Source organism: Cydia fagiglandana, chromosome 8, assembly GCF_963556715.1.
Source record: "Cydia fagiglandana chromosome 8, ilCydFagi1.1, whole genome shotgun sequence".
In the NCBI taxonomy this organism is placed as follows: Eukaryota; Metazoa; Arthropoda; class Insecta; order Lepidoptera; family Tortricidae; genus Cydia; species Cydia fagiglandana.
The window spans coordinates 19745133-19770713 of NC_085939.1; the positions used below are offsets into that span (position 1 = coordinate 19745133).

At 35.5% G+C, this 25581-nt stretch overlaps 1 protein-coding gene across 1 annotated transcript; it reads left to right on the forward strand.

The window, feature by feature from the left end:
- Positions 1 to 9754: 9754 nt before the first annotated feature.
- LOC134666772 (juvenile hormone esterase-like) lies at positions 9755 to 12630 on the forward strand. The gene is made up of 3 exons (XM_063524055.1): positions 9755 to 9901; positions 10352 to 11622; positions 12420 to 12630. The coding sequence occupies exons 1-3, from the start codon at positions 9851 to 9853 to the stop codon at positions 12607 to 12609; spliced, it is 1512 nt and encodes a 503-aa protein (XP_063380125.1). The 5' UTR covers positions 9755 to 9850; the 3' UTR covers positions 12610 to 12630.
- The last annotated feature ends 12951 nt before the right edge of the window (positions 12631 to 25581 follow it).

Below are 25581 nucleotides of genomic sequence, written 5' to 3' on the forward strand. Positions count from 1 at the left end.
AAAAAGTAATAAAATAATGTCTGAAATATGTAAAAAGTGTGAATATAAGGAAAACACTAACTGTAAAATAGCAAATAAAATCGAAGCAAAATCAATTTACACTGAATGTTCTAGGATATTTATCATTTCAAATTCTTATAAGTAAATTTTATCAGCCAACATAAGGAGGCAGCTCAAAATTTGCATTTGATTTCTTTGCCCCACATAGAAAGAAAGAAAGAAAGAAAGAAAGAAAGTCATTTATTGTAAAAACCTTCTACATACAGCGCCATTTCATTTATAAAAAAGAGTGTGGATTAGTTACATGTGGATAAAATACAACTTTCTCATCAGTTTTTGAACAATTATGAGAGCCTGTACCGACTGGTCAAGTGTAGTGAAATGAATTTTAGGTAAGTAGGTATGTATGTTACTGATAATCCATATATTTGTTAATCGTCTGCCGTGATCTGCGTGATCCATCCATTAACAAATATAAGTACTAGTTAGAACTCAACAGTCACGATGATGATAAGAACCGGACAAAAACTAACAAGGCATTCATTGCACTAAGGAATTTGACAGTGACAGCACCACCAGCAGCAGCAATAGAATTTAGAAATTATTAACTATAAATTCTTTTTGGAAGATGCAGTTGACCATGAAAAACAATATTATCTATTTATATTTTATTTTTAGAATTCACAAGCTCATTATGGTTTCTGAGATTTCGTGTTTTAGTCCGGTATTTATGTGCTGTCTACTAATAATCGCACAGCAGTCATCTCAGACTTCGGTACCAGGTAAAATATTGTTTTACCTCACCAGCTCGTAAAGGCTTTTACTCTTCAATCTGACGAGAAAGCTGCATTATAACTAGCTAAATAATAATCCCCATATTTGCTGGTGGAATTGACTCTTATGTAGATAGTGGTGATTTTCAGTGGAGTGATAAATATTATATAACGTTCATTTAGTTTGTAATTTCTTACAGTTCTTCTTATAATTAATTCGCCCTAATTCGGGCAATTATTTGAATGAATACATTATTTGATTGAAGACATACCTTAACGCGTGACCGCGCTGTGAGTAAACTTTGTGTATTTTGCAGAAAATCTCTTAGATCATGAGTTAGCCAGACCAATTGTGCATACTCCAGTAGGCAGCTATCGGGGGCTTTGGGCCCAAGACGGGAATTATTATATGTTTCTGGGTATCCCGTATGCGAAAGTTGATCCGGACAATGTTTTTGGTGTGAGTTTGGAAATTTCTCAATTTATGAATAATCACAATCGTTTTCTATTTTCTTCTTGATGCAAATTTTTCTTTTTTTTTTCTTTGTTATAACTTATATTCCTATCGATAGTTCTAATTAGTTTCCTTTGATACAAATATGTAATTTGGGTTTCATCGGAGACTTCCGGTTCTGATCAGATATCGCCAGCATCACTTGCTAAGACCAATTCGAGGCACTTTGTCCTTCCTGTTTTCTGATTTGTATAATACTCTCTTTGTTGTTTATGCTTACGAATAAATTATTACGATTTCAATTAATTTTGGTATGTAAGTATAATATCAAGCAAGTCGTACGATCCATATTTTTTTCTTTGTTTTGCTACTTCTGAAAATAAATTAATACATAATACAAAGAATAATTTCCGAAAAGGCATGTTACAATTTCAGCCTCCTATTCCACACAAATTTGAAGGGATATATGAAGCAGTCGACGATACTTCAAAGTGTCCTCAAATTGAAGAATTTAAAAACACAATTACTGGGACACTGGACTGTCTTCACGTCAACATTTACGTACCGAACAGCGCTACTATTGATAATCCCATGCCTGTTATGGTCTACATATTTGGGGGGAAATTCAATTTTGGATTTGCAGGCAGATACATTTATGGACCACGCTTCTTAGTTAGACATGACATCGTTTTTATTTCTATCAACTATCGTCTTGGCCCGTACGGATTTTTTTGTCTTAACACTTCTAAAGTGCCAGGGAATCAAGGTTTAAAAGATCAAGTGCAAGCTCTACGCTGGATAAAAAAATATATACGATATTTTGGCGGAGACGACTCCAAGATCACTTTAGAAGGAAACAGTGCAGGTTCAACGTCTGTGGATTTCCATCAGCATTATCTACAAGAACCACTTTATAATAGAGTGATTTTACAAAGTGGCGTTTCATTAAATGGAATAACTGTAGATTCTGATTCAGACGCTCCTTTGAAATTAGCAAAGCAATTGAAATATACAACGAATGATATTAACGATGCCTTATCATTTCTGAACAAAGTAGAGCCACTTGAACTTATTGCTGCAACAAGGGATTCGGGTGTAATTGTCGGACCGTGTACTGAAAAGCATTTTGAGGGTGCTGATAACTATATAACGAAACATCCAGGTTCTTTGAACACAGTTACTCGTAATGATGTTGATGTTTTAATTGGTATTAATAACGACGAAGGCTATTCAAAAATTACAATAATAGAAAAGGATGAATACGAAAAAACGGACTTCGTATCTATGGTATTAGGACATTATTTTGAATTCAAAAATGATATTAAGCTTTCAGTTGAAATGAAAGAGATGGTCCGATTTTTTTACTTTGGTGATGATGTTCAATGTGCAGATAATAAAAGACCGGTAATGAATTTATATGCTGATTTTATTTTTTATAATCCGACATTCAGAACTGTTAGAAAATATTTGGACAGTGATGTAGAAAACATGTATTTCTACATGTTTTCGTATTCTGGTGAAAGGTCTTTTGACAAGGACTTACATAATATATCACATACAAAAGGTGGTGCTGCCCACGCAGATGAGCTGGGATATTTATTTGACATTTTTTACATGAAAGAACGGAAGCGTGATGAAGATATGCTTATTGTAGAAAAGATGACCGAACTTTGGACTAATTTTGCTAAATATGGGTGTGTATTGCTTTATAGATATAATTTTTATAAATAAGTAAAATTTTAAACACAAGAGTAGGTAGAAAATAGTATAATTCATTTAATTGCACAAAACAATGAAATCGGATTGATAGGCTTCTAACGAGACGAGAAATAATTATGCTAAGGGGCTATCATAAATTACGTAGTGGGGGGGGGGGGGTCTGGACATCGGATGACGGTAGCATGACGTAGGAAAAAATGGGGTCATGTGAAGCATGATTTTTGGATGATTATAATAATATCTGATGATAATAATATATGATGGTAATAAACTATTTTTAGGAAAAATGTCCACTCTGTTCTCCATACATTTTTTTTTTCACCACTAGCGACCAGACTTCTTGAAAATGTTAGAGTACAAAAAACAATGTTTGCTATAAAAATATTCTCAAATAGGTCTACTAACCGATAGGCAATACAGTTTTTCCATAGCCAAGGTGTATTTTTAGAAGACCTTAATCCAAAAAATTACATTGTACTCTAACATTTTCAAGAAGTCTGGTCGCTTGTGGTGAAAAAAAAATGTATGGAGAACAGAGTGGGCAACTTTCTTAAAAATAGTTTATCTATTACTGATTCTAAAATGGTATCACCACATGCTATTTACATTAAATTTCTACAAACAAAAATATGGCCTAGATGGTGATTAAAGTATGTATGGTGCTAACTAGTAAAAAAGACATAAAAGTGCGACTATCTCGAAAACCACGAAACTTTTACTTTTTTTTATAGAGCTAGAAGTGCATTTTCTGGACCAACCTAAGGTGCCCTGTCGATGGTTAGAAGGTTGTCCATTAATTACTGGACAGCCTGTATGAACGCCATTCAAAATAAGTATGCACAGCAATAAAAAAATAACCATGAGCAAAAACAATCCTAAAATTATGAAAAAAACCGGGCAAGTGCGAGTCGGACTCGCGCACGAAGGGTTCCGTACCATAATGCAAAAAAAAAAAACAGTCACCCATCCAAGTACTGACCCCGCTCGACGTTGCTTAACTTCGGTCAAAAATCACGTTTGTTGTATGGGAGTCCCACTTAAATCTTTATTTTATTCTGTTTTTAGTATTTGTTGTTATAGCGGCAACAGAAATACATAATCTGTGAAAATTTCAACTGTCTAGCTATCACGGTTCGTGAGATACAGCCTGGTGACAGGCGGACGGACGGACGGACGGACAGCAGAGTCTTACAAGGAAGGGTACCCAACTGTCCGACTACGATTTGATTTATTTTGATATTATGTTAAAAAAAATATATACAGGGTGATTCAGGAGACGTGAGCAGGACTAACACTGCGCATTTCGTAAATTATAAGCAACTGTTTCGTATCAGTATTAGTGAGGTTAACGTTAATTTTCTAGTCGTGTTGAAAAAAAAAGTTATTAATTTATTTACGACATGCATGGTCACCGTACAGTTAAAATACTAAACTACCGATATTCTGTGTCAAATTGAATGTCATCACGGACTAGTTACTTTTGAAAACTCGTATCTCACTCAAGTTTGACAGTTTATTTTCTTCGTAATCATAATGCTGTCATTACGGTTAAAGAGGTTTATTTTTATTAATTAGGTCTTGTAGGGTGACCATGATTGTAGAGAATTAAATATTCCCTCGCCAAAAAGTTAAAAAATAGGAAAAAGTGTGGTTGTTTCACCTAAATACGACGGTGATCGATCAATTATCAGTTACTGAGTGGGCAGGATTAGTCCTGCTCACGTCTCATGAATCACCCTGTATAATAAATAAATATTTTTTTATATAAAAAATGAGTTTGTGGTGAAATGACAAAACACGTCCCCATTCTTTATTCATGTTCTCCAACATATAACAAAACCAGTAATTAATTATATTTTTTTTGAAAAAAGTTCTTCTCAGAAATTAGAAGGTTTGGTCAATTTTCAGTACTTTGAAGGCCATTTTCTCCTAACAGGTTGAGTTTGGGCAGCTTAAAAAAAATACGTGTCCATTGTTTTAGACTACTCTATAACATAGATCAAAATAAATCAAATCGGAGTCGGACAGTTGGGTACCCTTCCTTGTTAGTAATAGGGTCCCGTTTTACCCTTTGGGTACGGAACCCTAAAAAAGAAAAAACCGGATAAGTGCGAGTCGGACTCGCGTTCCAAGGGTTCTGTATATTACACAATTTTGAACAATCAGTGCCGGATTAAGATATTTTGTGCCCTAAGCATTTCTAGATGCTCCCTAGGGTCATCAAGATTACATTGATTTTTTTGGTAAATTGAGAGAAGTTCATTGCCGCATTACATCTGAGAATGGAAATCAGTCACATAATTTTATCACGAAAATTGACAGTGCCGCAGCAGTAACGTTGCAACAGAGTAGGGGAGAGCGGGGTTAAACGTGCCGGAGGTAAGTTGATCCGATGGGAATAGGAACGCAAGTAAACCACGGAGCGATTCGTATGATGTTTGTCGCGAAAAGTCAGACCACTATGCGGTTGTAGGAGCCGTTTTCGTTGCTTCCATTAAAGTAGAATAGTAGTTATGGAAAATAAATCAAAAAGGAGGGCACAACGAACCCCACGGATAATCACATTTTTTTTTGCTTTGGATTTTATTTTACTATCTGTTGATAGTACACAACAAATTATCATATATTTCGACGAACTGTAAAATACTCTTTTAGCGTGTGTGAACTGAGATTTAAATATATGACGGATAAGTTATAAATTTTAGCAACGGAACAACCCGCCCCATAGCGGGGTTAGTTGTTCCGTTCCGACCTATCTCATAAAAAAAATCTGGTAAAAAAACTGTTTAACGATGCACAAAATAATATCGCTACTCAGAAACGCAAATACTCATTATTTAATATAGCGCAACCCACATACCTTATTCACACTGTTTTCATAGATCAAATTTGTATTTTATGAAAATCGACACGTTTAACCCCGCTCTCCCCTACCTAATGCTGTTGCAGTCGCCACCCGAATGTCACCTTTATCGTAGCTTAGAAAGTAATAGAAATGCGAGCGAACCGAGCGCGGAAATTTTTCGATATAATAACGCAATATGATAGACAGTTGTACATTTTTACTTTTAGTATGGAAATCAGTCACATCATTTTATCACGGAATTTGACAGTACTGCAGCAGTAACGTTACAACAGAGTAATGTTGCTGCAGTCGCCACCCGAATGTCATCTTTATCATAACTTAATAAAGTTAATGAAAACGCGAGCGAAGCGAGCGCGAAAATTTTTCGATATAAAAACGCAATTTTACTTTTAGTCCCAACCAGGCGCGAATCCAGGATTTCATACAGAGAAGGGATGGGACAGTTTTCTATCAGCCTAGCTACGCATAGGGCTCGATATTTAAGGGTCTCAGCGAGGTTGTTTTCATGCATAAAATATGCAAGAAAGCAGAGCTTGGAATTGAATTGGCGAAGTGTGAGAAAGGCAGTAGGCCCAGCTGCGAAAGAGGAAAGCTTGGATTTGGATCCACGCCCAAGTGTAATTAAGGCAGAAGATCAACTTTGCCGTAAGGCAGAAGGCCTCGCATAAGACCTAACGCCGAACCGCAAAAGAGTGGGTTGAAATCGAATCTATGCATGTAATCACGACTCTTCTACTGCTACCGATTCCCAAAGAATGACGCGCCATTATTTTTGCAAATTAGCTTTTGGACAGCTAAAAAAAATCGTGTGGTAAAAACAATGTGTCTGTCCCTAATTTTAGATTTTATTCACCTTTTTCAACCTGGCATTTTGGTGCCCCCCCTGAACGTGGTGCCCTAAGCACGTGCTTGGTTTGCTTATTGGTTACAAAGTCGTTATTAATTCAACCATTAAAGTCGACGAGTACAAAAAACTTTAAGCTAGCTCTCAATTTTTTTTAACATTATTTTTAATTTGACCCTACAAATACTCGTAAGTAGGTAAGACGGTTAAATATTTAAAATGATTATCTTATTAGTAAATTATCATCAATTACTCTAAGAAAACTACTACTCTAAGTAATCCGGCACTGTTAACAATGTATTTTTTATGTGAAACGTGAGTGAAATCTCTTTAAAAAATCCGTAGGGGTCGGATCAAAAACTGTAATTAAGTCCGACTCACGCTTGACTGTACATTTCTAATAGGTTTTTCTGTCATTTATAGGTATAGACCTATTTTATGATTTTTTTTTTCAAAATTGTAGACCAAGTAGTTTCGGAGATAAGGGGGGAGGGGGAATGGTCATTTTTAGCCTATTTTCTTGAATAACTTCTAAACTGTTTATTCGAAAATTATAACAAAAAAACGTTTGAGATCCTTACAATAAGCTCTTTCATTTGATATGTAACATGATATTGTTTAAAAAATTTAATTTTGTCATATTTTCATTTACTCCCCAAAAGTGGCCCCATGTTTAAAATTCATTTGTTTACGTTACATGTCCGTATTTGGGTCACAAATTTATATATGGGTACCAAATTTCAACTTGATTGGTCCAATAGTTCCGGAGAAAATCGGCTGTGACAGACGGACAGACAGACAGACAGACGCACGAGTGATCCTATAAGGGTTCCGTTTTCTCCTTTTGAGATACAGAACCCTAAAAATATCTTAAAAAATTACTTAAATGATCGTAACATGCTAAATTGCTTACTATTGTTGTATAGTATGATGGCCAAGAACTCTAACGACTTGCCTCTTGAATATCACTAGCCATGAGTTGAAAATATCGATTTCTCTATATTATGATACTAAATCATTGTACTAACGACCCATTTTAACGATCATTCATTTAAGATGATTCTTATTTTTACTCCAACTCATTCCTTCTTCTCCTAGTCTTCGTACTGGCCACCCGCAAAATGGTGATCGAAAGATTTTTTCAGTTATACGAACCGGTTCGTATGATTTTCGGATTTTTTTAAAATTCAAGTACGAGTCGTCCGAATAAACTGTATAAGGTTTTTATTCGTACATAGTTTTGTACATAACACAACAAACTTACCGCGATAGTTACTCATGAAATAAAACTACTGAAACAGATTATATCGCGTATATTGAATTGATACTACATCCCGACGTATCTCGTAGAAGTTACAGCATATATAAGATTAAATTAGATGATTTATTTCATGAAAGACCATTACATAATAAGTTTGCATTGATGTCATAAATATAAGAATTTCTATCAATCATATATAAATATAAATAAATATTATAGGACATTCTTACACAGATTGACTAAGTCCCACAGTAAGCTCAAGAAGGCTTGTGTTGTGGGTACTCAGACAACGATAAATATAATATACAAATACTTAAATACATAGAAAACAACTATGACTCAGGAACAAAATTTGTTTTGTTTTGTGTGTGTAATTTGTTGTTTGTTGTATTTGTTTGGTGGTGTTGTGTATTTGTTGTTGTTGTTGTGTGTAGTCTGGGTGTGTTTGTTGTGTGTTGTGTGTGTTGATGATACAGATATTAAATCTGTATCAACAACATCATCATATGTGTGTATTATATTTATTAATACGTTTACCTTCACAATTTAACATCCCCCAAAAGTCCTGAGCAATTTTGATAAAATTATTACACAACTGTAGGTTGAAGGAATACTGCTTATCTGTATCCATCATGTATTTAGAAGAATAAGTATAATTCATAATAATATCATCATAACTTTGTTCCAGAAATCCAACACCGAAACCGTCAAAGTTGATTCCTCTTCAATGGCCACGCGTAACCCAGGACAAACTGCCATATTTGGAGATAAACACTGAACTGCGCCTAGGTTCAAGAGCGATGCACGAGCGGATGAGCTTTCTGGACCTTCTGTACAAGCACATTGGACATTACCAAAGGTGGATGAGCAAGGACTGAACAATGAAACAGGAAATAAGCAACAAGAAAATATATAAATTAAAACAATGTTTTACTTCGTTTTATTTGAAATGCAAATGGCTGGTAGTTTTATAGGTACCTAGTAAATTATTTATTAATATTCGAATGACGCAAGCATTCAAAATCATCATTTAAATTTTACCAGCCAACATAAGAAGACAACTCAAAATTAGCATTTGATTATTTTGTCCCACATGTGGTAAAATGAAATATTCTCATCAGTTTTTGAACAATCATGAGAGCCTTTACCAACTGGTGTGGTGAAATAAAATTATTGAATGTGCGTGATCCATGCATTCACATATAAATATAATTATGTAAGTACTAGTTAGTTCTTAACAGTCACGATAATGATAACAACCGGCCAAAAGCTAACGCCGAGCTCATTGCACTAAGGATTTTAACAGTGACAGCACTCATGCCAACGCCGCAACAGAATTTAATAATTAATAACACTAAATTCTTTTTGGCAATAGTAAAGCAGATGCAATTGACCATGACAAACAATATTATCTATTTATATTTTATTTTTAGAACTCACAAGCTCATTATGGTTTCTGAGATTTCGTGTTTTAGTCCGGTATTTATGTGCTATCTACTAATAATCGCACAGCAGTCATCTCAGACTTCGGTACCAGGTAAAATATTGTTTTACCTCACCAGCACGTAAAGGCTTTTATTCTTCAAAAAGTGACGAGAAAGCATCATTATAATTAGCTAAGTAATAATCCTCATATTTGCTGGTGGAATTGACTCTTAAGTGATGATTTTCAATGATAAATATTATATAACGTTCATTTGGTTAGTAATGTTTTACAGTTAATTTACAAGTACTCGCCTTCATTCGGTTAATTATTTGACTGAATACATTATTCAGTTATTTGTTTGAAGCTATACATTAAAGCGTGTCCACGCTGTAAGTAAACTTTGTTTATTTTGCAGAAAATCCATTGGATCCCGAGTTAACCAGACCAATTGTGCATACTCCAGTAGGCAGCTATCGGGGGCTTTGGGCCCAAGACGGGAATTATTCTATGTTTCTGGGTATCCCGTATGCGAAAGTTGATCCGGACAATGTTTTTGGTGTAAGTTTTAAAATTTCTCAATTTATGAATAGTCAGAATCGTTTTCTATTTCCTTCTTGATGCAAGGTTTCCTTTCTTTTTCTTTGTTATAACTTATATTCCTATCGATAGTTCTAATTAGTTTCCTTTGATACAAATATCTAATTTGGGTTTCATCGGAGACTTCCACTTCTGATCAGATATCGCCAGCATCACTTGCTAAGACTAATTCGAGGCACTTTGTCCTTCCTGTTTTCTGATTTGTATAATAATCTCTTTGTTGTTTATGCTTACGAATTACCAAAATTTATTAAAATCGTAGTAATTTACGATTTTAATAAATTTTGGTATGTAAGTATAATATCAAGCAAGTCGTACGATCCATATTTATTTCCTGCTTTTGCTACCTCTGAAAATAAATTAATACATAATACAAAGAATAATTTCCGAAATGGCATGTTACAATTTCAGCCTCCTATTCCACACAAATTTGAAGGGATATATGAAGCAGTCGACGATACTTCAAAGTGTCCTCAAAATGAAGAATTTAAAAACACAATTACTGGGACACTGGACTGTCTTCACGTCAACATTTACGTACCGAACAGCGCTACTACCGATAATCCCAAGCCTGTTATGATCCACATATTTGGGGGAAAATTCGAATTAGGAAATGCAGGCAGATACTTATATGGACCACGCTACTTAGTTAGGCATGACATTATTCTCATTACGTTCAACTATCGCCTTGGCCCATACGGATTTTTTTGTCTAAATACTTCTCGAGTACCAGGAAATCAGGGTTTGAAAGATCAAGTACAAGCACTTCGGTGGATTAAAGAAAATATACGATATTTTGGCGGAGAAGACTCCAAAATCACTGTATCAGGACACAGTTCTGGTTCAGTGACGTTGGATTATCATCAGTACTTTCTACAGGAACAGCTTTATAATAGAGTGATTTTGCAAAGTGGCGTTGCATTATCTCATGGTCTTAATGAAGATTCTGATCCTGATCGAGATGCTCCTATAAAATTAGCAAAACAATTGAATTATTCAACACATGATATTGATGACGCTTTATCGTTTCTAAACAAATTGGAGCCACATGAACTTATTGCTGCAACAAGGGATTCTGGTGTTATTTTTAGTCCGTGTGTTGAAAAGCAATTCGAGAATGTTAATAACTATATAACAAAATACCCTGCTGATTTGAACACAGTTTCTCGTAGAGATGTCGATGTCTTGATTGGTATTACTGACGACGAAAGCTATCCGTTAGTAAATATGGACATAGAAAATGGTAAGATTGAATGCGAAGACTTCGTGTCTTTGATTTTAGAAACTCATTTTGATTTTAAAAATGAAAGTAAACTTTCAAACGAAATGAATAAGATTGTCCGGTTATTTTATTATGGTGATGATGTTCAGTGTGCAGAAAACAAGAGACCGGAAATGAATGTCCATGCTGATTTTTCATTTTACAGTCCGATACTAAGAACTGTTAGAAAATATTTGGAGAGTGGCGTGGACAATACCTACTTCTATATGTTTTCATTTGCTGGTGAAAGGAATTATGCCAAGGATGTCCTGAATGTACCATTAACGATGGATGGTGCTTTTCACGGAGATGAGCTGGGATATTTATTTGACATATCTTACATGAAAGAGCGTTTGCGTGATGAAGATATGCTAATTGTAGACAGAATGACCGAACTTTGGACTAATTTTGTAAAATATGGGTACGTGTTTTGATTTTTTAATTAATGAAAACATCTCAAGTCTATTTTTCTAGGATATGCTTCTTTAAATAGTTGTTTAGAAAGCAAATAAGATTTACTTTAGTGTACTTATAGATAGCATATAGCATACTTAGCAGTCAGCCTTGGGTAGACCTAACTAGGTGAGTACGGGTAAACGCCGAACACATTTATATTTTATTTCATATTCGGACTTTACTCAAAATGCTTGGGTAATAAATATTAAGTAACCCCGTGTAAATCTAAGTATACTCAATTACCCGTAACATGAGTATACATAATTTATGTAAACTTAAGTTTACCTGGGTATACTTACTATTACCCAATTCGGGCTTTGCCTTTTGGGTAAATCCCGAAAATTAAATCAACTTTACACCATTACCCAGCCATTGTTGGATAGACCTAGGTGTGTACGGGTAAACCCCGAATAAAGATTAATGTTGTTTAAATTTTCGGACCTTACCCAAAAGGCTTGGGTAATATAGTTATACCCGGGTAAACTTAAGTTTAATCAACCTTCTAAATTTACACCGTACATATTGATTATAAAATGCAATGCAAATGGAATATTATTAATATGTTAAACAGTTGTGAGTTGTGATCTGTAATATTTCATGACCGATAAATTAAACTAACGTCCCTTAAAATTCTAAAAAAATAGTGCGTAAAGCTGTTATCTAAATTTGCTAAAATGGTTAGACATAGAATACTTTGCTTGTATAGGCAATAAGTCTGTTAATAACATATTTATAAAAAACCAATTCAAATCCTTATTTCAGAAATCCAACACCGAAACCTTCTAAGTTGATTCCTCTTCAATGGCCACGCGTATCCCAGGACAAACTGCCATATTTGGAGATAAACACTGAACTACGCCTAGGTTCAAGACCGATGCACGAGCGGATGAGCTTTCTGGACCTTCTGTACAAGCACATTGGACATTACCAAAGGTGGATGAGCAAGGACTGAACAATGAAACTGGGAATAAGCAAGAAGTTCTTGAAGAAAGTATTAAATCAATAAAAAAAATTGCTTTGTTTTATTTGAATGTAAAGAATTAAGGATTTAATCGTGAGTTTGATTCGCAAATTATCGATCTTATAGGTAATCAATTGTTTATCAATATCCAACTGACTCAAGCAGTAAAATCAGACTGGAAAAGCAGAATAAGCGAAGAGGCTAAGCAGTGACTGAATAATAATTTATTATCTTATAGTTCGTTTTTTTTGCAATAGAAAAAACTTGAAAGAAGGTAAGCGATCTTGACATGTCTTTTATTTGAAAAACGCTATTTAAAAATCAGTAACTACTTATGAAAGCAAAAGAAAAAAATGATCGTATTAGATTCATAATTGTTAGATTTTTCCCAAAACTTATTTTTAAAACGTATTTTTAAATTAAAAGACACATCAAGATTGTTTTCCTTTTTTTCTAATGCTAAAAAAACGAACTATAGAGCATTTAATAACTGGAGAGTGGAGTCGCCTTTAAGAGCTTACCCCTCTGCCGAAAAACTTGCACAATTGTGCAAACTTTTGTATGGACTGACATGGCTATTTGTACGTTACGTACAAATCATGTAGAAATAGCAATACATTTGACGTCCCCTTCTCCGCAAAAATCGGCAGACTGTTTCGTAAAGAAAATGACAGCCATGACCATGACGTCTCCAGTTACTTAATGCTTTAAGTTTGTTATTCATGTTTGTAAAATTAAATATCGAGTAAATACCTGAGTAGTTACTCGATACTCGGTATTTACTAATATTTACTCACCCCTACCCATCTTTTCCCTGCGAATTTTACAATTTCATCGTCCTATGTAAATTTTGGTGATGCTTGTTTCCTTTTTCTATCTATTCTATTCTTTAAACCCTTGCACATTCCTTGTGTCATTGTATCTTCTTCTTTTTCTTCCTCGTTCCCTCAATGCTGAGGATCGCGACCACATGCAACATCTCTCCATTGATTGCGGTCATAAGCCAAGTGGACCGCATGGTGCAGGCTGCCGCCACTCGTCTTCTTCATGGCGTCAGACCATCTCTTACGAGCCCCACCCTGAGCGCGTTTGCCATTCATTCGCCCCAAGATGATACACTGTCACTGTAATTGTATAGCCCAACGATAACGTCTATAAATCTTTGTACAGAAGGTCTAGAAACCTCGTCAGTTGATGCATAGGGCTTGAACCTAGACGTAATTCAGTGTTTATTTCCAAATATGGCAGTTTGTCCTGGGTCACGCGCGGCCAATGGAGAGGAGTCAGCTTTGAAGGTTTTGGAGTTGGATTTCTATCCTCGTGTAAGTCCCCGCGTACTTGTATAAGTACAAATTAAGGATAGCACTTCAGACCTGATATTTTAACTACATAGATGGCGTTACTGCCTAATGTACTTACTGAAGTACAAATTTTTCATTCCCCATTTACTGGGTAGTTTTTTTACAACGGCAACACTGATACGGTCATTCTTATTCTATATTCTATGGTCAATTTCGCCATGTTAAACAGGTAATGTCAACTGTCAGTGTCAGTGTCACTTTTTCGCAAAATGGCCACACAGTCAGGTCACTGGCCAGCACGAGGTAAGATAATCAGTTTATATTCAAGTAATCACTTGTTTTTTCTGTTGTCTTACGAATGTATTAGTATATTTAAATTATAAATATTGTAAAACAAACAATATTTCAAAGAAACCTGTATATTTAAGGAGGTTTGTGATTAGTCAAAATAATTTGTACTTACGGTAGTACGTTCGGTCTAGCTTACAAGTATTTTTTTCTTATTCTAGCGTTTGATGAAAAGCAAATACCACGACTTTTCAATAACTATGACTTCAAGGACTCGGATAAAGAATATATGTTTATATCTGAACCCGACCAAGCATGAAATAGGGACTTTTCTTCATTTTCGGAATATGAAGATGGAGAAATAGAAGTTGCAGTAGGCGGACGTGTATCTAGTCATCGATTTCAAAGTGCTCGTGGTCAATGAGGTGGGCGTAGCCGTGGTAGAAGCACAAGTGCACAAGGGCGAGACGTGGGAAAAGTGCAAGGGATAGGTCTAGATATCTAGTCTAGGTTTTGAACACCCAAATCCAATCTCCGTGGATGTAGTATAGTATTAAAATAATGAAAAGAGGTTTTTTAATTCACCTTTTTATAAGAAGAAGATTAGTTATGTTGTAATAAAGTAATTTTTTTTACTTTAATGATGTTTAGAGAAAATATATGATTTAATTGTAATATTCATTAAATCCTTTAACTTTTTTATTATACTGTGTAAAAGCCTAATGTACTCACACAAGTACAAAATATTTTCAATATTTTCCTTCATAAAAAGGTGCTGTACATAATAAACATACCATAAAAATACAAAAATAAAACCTCACTTCAAAAAATCTCTAAAATCGACGTCTTTTTGTTTCGGTCTGAAGCACTATTCTTGGTTTGTACTTGGTATAGTACAGCCGGCAGATATGACTACTGCCGTCGAAAAAACACAGGACTTACGAGGCTATAACAAAGCAAAAAAAGAATGTCTTAAAGAAAAATCAATTTCAGACCAACACAACTGAGTAATTACGAATATAAAGGAAAATGTAGCGGTCGCGAAGAAGCGGTCCCCGGGTAGCATTTGACATTGTTTTCTTCTCTAAACACGTGAAGTTTATTCTGATAATTTTTACTAATACCGAATTTAACTCGTAATTCTTTTGTAAGAGTCCTATTTCCGAATCACCCGACTTTCGAAAGTTTTCCAAAATTATTCGAATGTACATTAAATTACCGACTTGCTTGGAGTACCTAAAGGTAACATTCCATTTCCAACCGCAGCTGCAATACTGCTCCGACATTACTGCAGCGGCCTGAAAGCGTCGGTGTTATTGTCAATTTCCATAGTAAAATGAATGTCGCTGCCGCTGCAGTAATGTCGCCCCAGTAACGTCGCAACAGTAATGCAGGTGCGGTTGGAAATGGACTGTCACCTTAAGTCTCAACTGCGGAAATGTACGCGTCGACACGCATTCAGCAGACGCGTTTGTTGCGCGACGTTTCCGCGACATTGTGTCGCGCGTGTGAAAGGACCGTATCGGCTGTCGCTTTTGTTAATGCTTATAATAGATTTATAGTAAATAATAAAAATAGGAATAATTTTAAGAAGTATACAGGGTGAAACTCGCCAACAAATTGCAATCGCAGATAGTTGTAGCACCATTGTTAATATCTGGGAGACCAAGCTTTGCTCTGAAAACATATGAAAACTAAAAATATGTGCGTTTTCCCAAAGATAAGACCTAAATAGCTAGATCGATTTTTCGCCCCCGAAAACCCCCATACAGCTAATTTCATCAAAATCGTTACAGCCATTTCCCAGATCCCCAAAAAATATATATACCTAATAAGTACATATTCAAGAATTGCTCGTTCAAAGGTATATAAGATGCACTTTGTTACTTATTACTTTTTAAGGGCAAGTGCTATGAAAAGCTAAATCAATTTAGATGAAATTTAGTATAGGGATAGTTTGAGTCCCAGAGATGGATATGAGTTGGTTTTTATTTCGGAAATTATTCCTTAAGGGGGTGTAATTATTTTCGGCGGTGAATACGTTAGTATTCAATACATTGTGTGTATGTGGTGTTTATGCTGATGATGCCGACATGGCTCCCAGCTTCACCTGCCACAAATGCGGTCGCAAATGCCGGTCCCGCATTGGCTTATACAGAGACGTTGTTCCTCGCTTACAGACGCTGCATAAATCATCTGTCAAGATGCTAAAGGCCTGATGATGTGGTGTTTGTACCTATGTGTAAGTATGTGTAGGTATTTCATATTTGCTCAATGCGAACACTGTTTTACTCTTTACAAGATACAGTTTCCTAGGTTGTGCTTTTCAGTAAATAAAATAACGAAATACATTTTCTTTTGATACAAGGCTCTTTCAGCAGTTTCAGCAATTCTTTTCAGCCAACACTATAAATTTCCGCAATAAACCAACATCCGGAAACACGTGACCGATTGATTTCCGGTTTTTTGAAAATCTTCGAATGCAATTTATTTTTGTAGCGAATCGGTGGATGCAGCTTCTTGTAAAGGTATCATACCAATTGCAACAGGAAATATAAAATTGTATATGAATGTAGTAAGCTGAAGCGGGTAGAGTTAGACGAAGAAAAGTTTGCAGCGATTCTGATAGCCCAAGCAGTGCAAATTTTATTTTATACGTCAAACTTCTATGAAATTCTTCTTCTTCTTCTTCCTGGCGTTATCCCGGCATTTTGCCACGGCTCATGGGAGCCTGGGGTCCGCTTGACAACTAATCCCATGATTTGACGTAGGCACTAGTTTTTACGAAAGCGACTGCCATCTGACCTTCCAACCCAGAGGGGAAACTAGACCTTATTGGGATTAGTCCGGTTTCCTCACGATTCACCGAAAAGCGACTGGCAAATATCAAATGATATTTCGTACATAAGTTCCGAAAAACTCATTGGTACGAACCGGGGTTTGAACCCGCGACCTCCGGATTGAAAGTCGCACGCTCTTATCGCTAGGCCACCAGCGCTTCCAACTTCTATGAAATTATGACGTGTAAATAACACTTGCGCTGCATGGGCTATCAAAATCATTAGATACTTTTCTTGGTCTAACTCTGCTCAGACAACGATATAGGTAGGGAAGACCAAGGTGAGTAAAGTTGTGACAGCGGAGAGTTGTGACTTCCTCGATTTTTTGAAATCTATTAACTAGAAACTAGGTCGCAACAGTGTGCGTTTGTTGGCTCGTAACTTAAACTAACAAACGCGCGCTATTGCGACCTAGTTTCTAGTTAATAGATTCCAAAAAATCGACGATATCACAACTCTCCTCTGTCACAACTCACCTCGGTCTCCCCTACACATACAACTAGATGACCCGGTGAACTTCGTTTCACCTATATCTATATTTTTTTCTTTCATAACAACCTTCTCCTGACAATGACAAACAACAAAAAAATAATTAGCGAAATTGGTCGAGCCGTTCACGCGGAATGCCGTTACCAAGTAAAATAGGTAGGTATTGATTTTTTCTCAAAAATGGACGGCAAAGTCGACTTTGCCGTCTAAAAAATAGGTCGCGAAGCACGTAGTTTATGGTCAGTCAAAAATTAAAAAGTTAAAAACATTGCAGTCTCGATTTTGGGACTGCAATGTTGCATACAAATTCCATTATTTGTCGAGTTCCAAACTTTTTAAAAGTTGAAATGACCATACCAAATGAAGGCACAGGTCCATTAAACAGCCAAACAGATGATTAGTACCGCGACTATTTAGATGTCTCAAATAGGTTGGCGTATTTTTGGCAGAAAAATACACTTCTATTTTTTTATTAAAAAAAGTAAAAAGGCGGGAAGGGCTTTTTTTTGTCAAAATATATATGTACGAACGTTGCTTTTGTGAAATATTTCTAAGATATTTATATTTCTTGCACCATTTTTGAGAAAAGCACTATATATGACTCGGCTGGAAGGCTACTTGCTGGCTTCGGATTCAATTAAACGGACTCCCAAGGTCGTCCGTTTAAAACGAATCCTCAGCCTGCAAGTAGCTACTTCCGAGCCTCGACAATAATGTACTATTATATACTTATACCTAGATGATGTAATAATTATGATGTAGAAATTCAAAGGTGTATGTGGAGTCCGCAATCCGCATTGGGCTAGCTAGCGTGGGGACTATAAGCCCAAGCCCTCTCGCGCATGAGAGGAGGCCTGTGCCCAGCAGTGGGACGTATATAGGCTGAATTATTATTATTTGTATGTCTTTTCCATATCTCGGGACCATGGGGTCCCGGACCTTTGGGAGGCATGCGTGGGGCCGAAGCCAACAGCACAGAGGCCCTTTAAGACAAGTTTGATGTTATGTAATACACCTGCTAGAACCCATTCACGGGTACAAATAGATACCCGTAAATCGGTCCCAACAGGCGTAGGGGCTATTGTAAATATAGTGGAGAAAAGTGCTGGTTATGGTGATGAATGTTGGCTGGTCAAAAGATTGGGCTATTGCTGAGAGGTCCGGACACCTGCCATAACAATGTTAGTACACGTTATCGAGGCAGGTGGTGACTCGCCGCTTACTAGATGGGCCCCTGAAACTGCCGTCGTAAAGACGACCAGGGGCAACACCGGTGTGAGTGACTCAGGGGTGTCGAGAGGTGTGCGCCGCTTTCTACCCAGTGGCTGTTACCATCAGCCACTGTGCCAACTCGCGTCTTATGCATCTTTCACTTCCACCCCTGGAGCATATAGCTCTATCGACTCCTCTCTGGACGGCCAATGAAGGCAAGCCAGAGCTGAGAGTCCTGCGGGTCCCCTTGGGGTCCACTCCGACCGACGAAGACACGCCGGAGACGGAGACCCTGACCGACTCTCGGGAGCACTCGGGTCCGTGGGGTCGTTACTCCCCAACAGCTCGCCACAAGCTGCCCTGCGGGCTTATTATTATTATTATTATACCTAGATGAGAAATTTATAACAATAATACTTAACATACCTGTAGTGCAGCGGTCGGCAACCTTTTAGCAGCCGAGGGCCACATCGTAGTTAACGGAGTTGACGCGGGCCGCACTTTGGCAATATTTGTGACTTTAGCAGACATTGTTTATTAATATTACATACATAATAGCCAGAGAGGCTCGCGGGCCGCAAGCGAGAGGTTCGCCGGCCGCATGCGGCCCGAGGGCCGCTTGGTGCCGACCGCTGCTGTAGTGTATTGCCGTCTCGAGCTCTGACGTTACTGACAGGAGTCAGTCGATGTCAGACCCCGCGAGCAGAGCGGCTACCGCGAAAACCGAAATTCGCAAATTGCGGGGATCTTTCTCTTTTACTCCAACGAAGGCGTAATTAGAGTGACAGAGAAAAATCCCCTATTTTATAGCCCAGAACAGTCGTGTTGACGTGATGGTTGTGTTGGCGAGCTGATGAAACACATTACATCGTATGATTTACTGTCATTTCAATACCTAAGCATGGATCGACAATGCAATCCAGTGCCTAGAATACAATAGTACTTGAAAATCTCAAATACGGTGCTATAAATACATATAGACAATGTTCCTATCTTCGTGAATTCCCGATCTTCAGAATAATTCATCGTAACCGAGCGTTCAAGCCGGTAAGTCTCTGTTTCCCGGCCGCATTCGGAAAGCTGTTGTTTTCTGGCGCCGTCATTTGTTTTATAACGACGGTAATGACTCACTTTACCGTAATTAGATGTTGACTTGTGACAACAATGTCTTTGATGGGTTAATTGTCTTTGAAGTTACATAAGTATACTCGTGTGATGTTTGAGTTTAAATTGAATTAATTGAAGGATTATTCAGGGAACGAGAAAGTACAATATACGGTACTTTATTCTTTAGGCTCGTTATGTTATGTTATAAATTAACGCGTGGAGCGCCTTAGTATCACACGTGTGATATTAACTCAATTCGTGTCGTAGCGACTTAGTATCAAACGTGTGTTACTACAGATCAATGTGGGTCAAATTGCTTTGCATCAATTTATTGTATGATGGGCATTTGACGGGTTAACTCGATCACTATGATTAACCTCTAGCCGCCCAGAGACCTATAAAAAGGTCTCCTGTTCCATTCTAATTTGAACTTTGTGTTGACAAAATAAAATTTCATATTGTTTGGCAAGGTTTGACGTATGGGCGGCTAGAGGTTAACCACGTGACTTTCTTACTAGAGTTAGACTAAGACAAGTCTGCAGCGATTTTGACAGCACACGAAGTGCATGTGTTATTTATACTTTATGCTGTTTTAAACACTTATTTATATTAGGTTTTTACACGAACAATTTCTTAGATAATTTATTACTACACATTTTATTCCCATAAACTGTTTTATCTCGGAATTCTCAGAACACGGAACCGCGATTGTGGTTTAAAATTTAATTCCATTTGCTTTGACGGCAAAATGAAATATAATCTCGTGTTGGTGGATGTTCGCGAGAGCATCCGCGCGGGGTATTAGGGATGTTGGAAATAATGATGATAGTCTTTTGAGTTTCAATTTGCGCTAATAAACTTTCAAGTCTTTTAATCTTCTTCAAGTCTCTTAGGGCGTACGCATGCTTTCACCTTCCCGCATGCGTACGCATGTCCATACTAACGAGCAATTTCTCATATATAAAATGCGGCTCGATGGTGACAGATGTGTTTCCACCCTAAGTCCTCTCCTGAGTCGAGTAAGCACTCGACTCAGGAGACTTCGGGAGACGTAAAAGACTCAATAAAGCTATTCAGTCTTTTACGTCAGACTCAATAAAGCTATTGAGTCTTTTACGTCTTAGCTACGACATTGATCTTAGCGACGGGAGATGCGACAAAGGTGATTCCTTCAATGTTTCCTTTAATATAAAAATTATGCCCAATAGATGACAGGTAACAGACATAGAAGTTTAACTACGTAACAGGACCTTATGCCTTTTGTAATATAATAAAAATTCCTTCTTTCATAACAACAATATATTTCTTGATCACAATATTCCGTTACAGTTCAATCTCCAATCACCTTACTTCACAATCGACCTCCCTTCACCTCTGCCCGTAACCGAATGCCCGTTAACCGCCATGCCAGTCGTCTTTTATTCTTTCTTCCAACTACCTTCTATTTACAAAGGTCAACTATCAATCACGTTACTTTTAAATTTATTAAATTATAGATTACCAATGATTATTCAACTCTTTATTTCGTTAAATCTGTTTCTAATAATTAGTAATTTTAATGAATCTTACACTCGCCCATCCTGACATTGTGCATGTCCTCATGCACAGTCATACTAATCGCGTCTGTCATCTAATCTTACACTCGGCATGTCAAATCATCGGGCATTCAGTAAGAAAATTATTAATACTTCATTACCCATTTAATACAATTTCTTTGTCTGTCTATATACATTTTTTTTTATGACTTATTGAATTCATCTAGGTATATCCTCACATTATTATTTCAAATCCAATAAATATATCCATCTAGATATATAAGTTTTTATTAATGTTACACATACTATACTACATAATATAAAGTACTTACTTTTATTTTTTTTTTAAATCATCACTACATATAAAGTACATTACTTAACATATTAGGTTGCTTTTTTTTTTCATTATTTCTCTTGTTTTTTTCTGTTTTTTTTTATCACTCTCATGACACAAACGTGTCTCACAACATACCATTTTTTTAATCAAATTTTATATGTAGCACATTATTCCTCTTGTTTTTTGATTCCATATTTTCTCCATTCCATTCCATTTTTCATTCCATTTTTTTTGTGCTACTTACTGAATCACTCTCATGACACAAACGTGTCTCACAACATAACATCCTCTATTTCCGTCTTTTTTTTTTTATCGTTACCATATATCCGTTCCTCCATCCTTAGCAAATTACCAATTCAATAATTCAATAATCCAATAATCCAATAATCCAATAATCCAATAATGCAATAATGCAATAATGCAATAATCCAATAATCGAATAATCCAATAATCGAATAATCCAATAATCCAATAATCCAATAATCCAATAATCCAATAATCCAATAATCCAATAATCCAATAATCCAATAATCCAATAATCCAATAATCCAATAATCCAATAATCCAATAATCCAATAATCCAATAATCCAATAAACCAATAATCCAATAATCCAAAAAACCAATAATCCAAAAAACCAATAATCCAATAATCCAATAATCCAATAACTCAATGATCCAATAATTCAATGATCCAATAACTCAATTATCCAACAACTCAATTATCCAACAACTCAATTATCCAACAACTCAATAATCCAACAACTCAATAATCCAATAACTCAATAATCCAATAACTCAATAATCCAATAACTCAATAATCCAATAACTCAATAATCCAATAACTCAATAATCCAATAACTCAATAATCCAATAACTCAACTCAATAATCCAAAAACTCAATAATCCAATAACTCAATAATCCAATAACTCAATAATCCAATAACTCAATAATCCAATAACTCAATAATCCAATAACTCAATAATCCAATAACTCAATAATCCAATAACTCAATAATCCAATAACTCAATAATCCAATAACTCAATAATCCAACAACTCAATAATCCAATAACTCAATAATCCAATAACTCAATAGCTCAATAATCCAATATCTCAATAATCCAATAACTCAATAATCCAATAACTCAATAATCCAATAACTCAACTCAATAATCCAAAAACTCAACTCAATAATCCAATAACTCAACTAAATAATCCAATAACTCAACTCAATAATCCAATAACTCAACTCAATTATCCAATAACTCAACTCAATTATCCAATAACTCAACTCAATTATCCAATAACTCAACTCAATAATCCAATAACTCAACTCAATAATCCAATAACTCAACTCCCATTCAATAATTCAACCCAAATTACTCAACCCAATAATCCAATAACTCAACTCATAATTCAATAACTCAACTCAATAATCCAATAACTCAACTCAATAATTCCAATAACTCAAGTCAATAATCCAATAACTCAGCTCAATAATCCAATAACTCAGCTCAATAATCCAATAACTCAATAGCTCAATAATCCAATAACTCAATAATCCAATAACTCAATAATCCAATAACTCAATAATCCAAAAACTCAATAATCCAATAACTCAATAATCCAATAACTCAATAATCCAATAACTCAATAATCCAATAACTCAATAATCCAATAATCCAATAACTCAATAATCCAATAACTCAATAATCCAATAACTCAATAATCCAATAACTCAATAATCCAATAACTCAATAATCCAATAACTCAATAATCCAATAACTCAATAATCCAATAACTCAATAATCCAATAACTCAATAATCCAATAACTCAATAATCCAATAACTCAATAATCCAATAACTCAATAATCCAATAACTCAATAATCCAATAACTCAATAATCCAATAACTCAATAATCCAATAACTCAATAATCCAATAACTCAATAATCCAATAACTTTATAATCCAATAACTCAATAATCCAATAACTCAATAATCCAATAACTCAATAATCCAATAACTCAATAATCCAATAACTCAACTCAATAATCCAATAACTCAACTCAATAATCAAATAACTCAACTCAATAATCAAATAACTCAACTCAATAATCCAATAACTCAACTCAATAATCCAATATCTCAACTCAATAATCCAATAACTCAACTCAATACTCCAATAACTCAACTCAATAAGCCAATAACTCAACTCAATAATCCAATAACTCAACTCAATAATCCAATAACTCAACTCAATAATCCAATAACTCAATAATCCAATAACTCAACTCAATAATCCAATAACTCAACTCAATAATCAAATAACTCAACTCAATAATCAAATAACTCAACTCAATAATCAAATAACTCAACTCAATAATCCAATAACTCAACTCAATAATCCAATATCTCAACTCAATAATCCAATAACTCAACTCAATACTCCAATAACTCAACTCAATAAGCCAATAACTCAACTCAATAATCCAATAACTCAACTCAATAATCCAATAACTCAACTCAATAATCCAATAACTCAGCTCGATAATCCAATAACTCAACTCAATAATCCAATAACTTTACTCAATAATCCAATAACTCAACTCAATAATCCAATAACTCAGCTCGATAATCCAATAACTCAGCTCGATAATCCAATAACTCAACTCAATAATCCAATAACTTTACTCAATAATCCAATAACTCAACTCAATAATCCATAACTCAACTCAATAACCCAATAACTCAATTCAATAATCAAATAACTCAACTCAATAATCCAATAACTCAACTCAATAATCCAATAACTCAGTACAATAATCCAATAACTCAGTACAATAATCCAATAACTCAACTCAATAATCCAATAACTCAACTCAATAATCCAATAACTCAACTCAATAATCCAATAACTCAACTCAATAATCCAATAACTCAACTCAATAATCCAATAACTCAACTCAATAATCCAATAACTCAACAATCCAATAACTCAACTCAATAATCCAATAACTCAACTCAATAACCCAATAACTCAACTCAACAACCCAATAGCTCGATAATCCAATAACTCGATAATCCAATAACGCGATAATCCAATAGCTCGATAATCCAATAACTCGATAATCCAATAACGCGATAATCCAATAACTCGATAATCCAATAACTTGATAATCCAATAACTCTTTAATCCAATAACTCTATAATCCAATAACTCTATAATCCATTAACTCGATAATCCAATTACTCATTAATCCAATAACTGCTTAATCCAGTAATCCAGTACCTGATCAATCCAGTAACTGATCAATCCAGTAACTCATTAATCCAATAACTCACTAATCCAGTAACTCATTAATCCGTAACTCATTAATCCCGTAACTCATTAATCCCGTAACTCATTAATCCCGTAACTCATTAATCCCGTAACTCATTAATCCCGTAACTCATTAATCCCGTAACTCATTAATCCCGTAACTCATTAATCCCGTAACTCATTAATCCCGTAACTCATTAATCCCGTAACTCATTAATCCCGTAACTCATTAATCCCGTAACTCATTAATCCCGTCACTCATTAATCCCGTAACTCATTAATCCCGTAACTCATTAATTAAAATAATCCAGAAATTTTATAATTCGATAATATTATACTTATCATCATATGTAGGTATTTTCATCATATCGTTATATTACTTGCCACTTAAGCGTCAGTTGCACCAACCACAATTGACGAATTGATCAACAGCAATCAGCAGAGCTTTACTTGCTACAATAACCAAGCTAAAATATTTAAAATGCAACGAACTTCTTAAAACCAAGGATACTGAAAGCGAATCAATACACGGT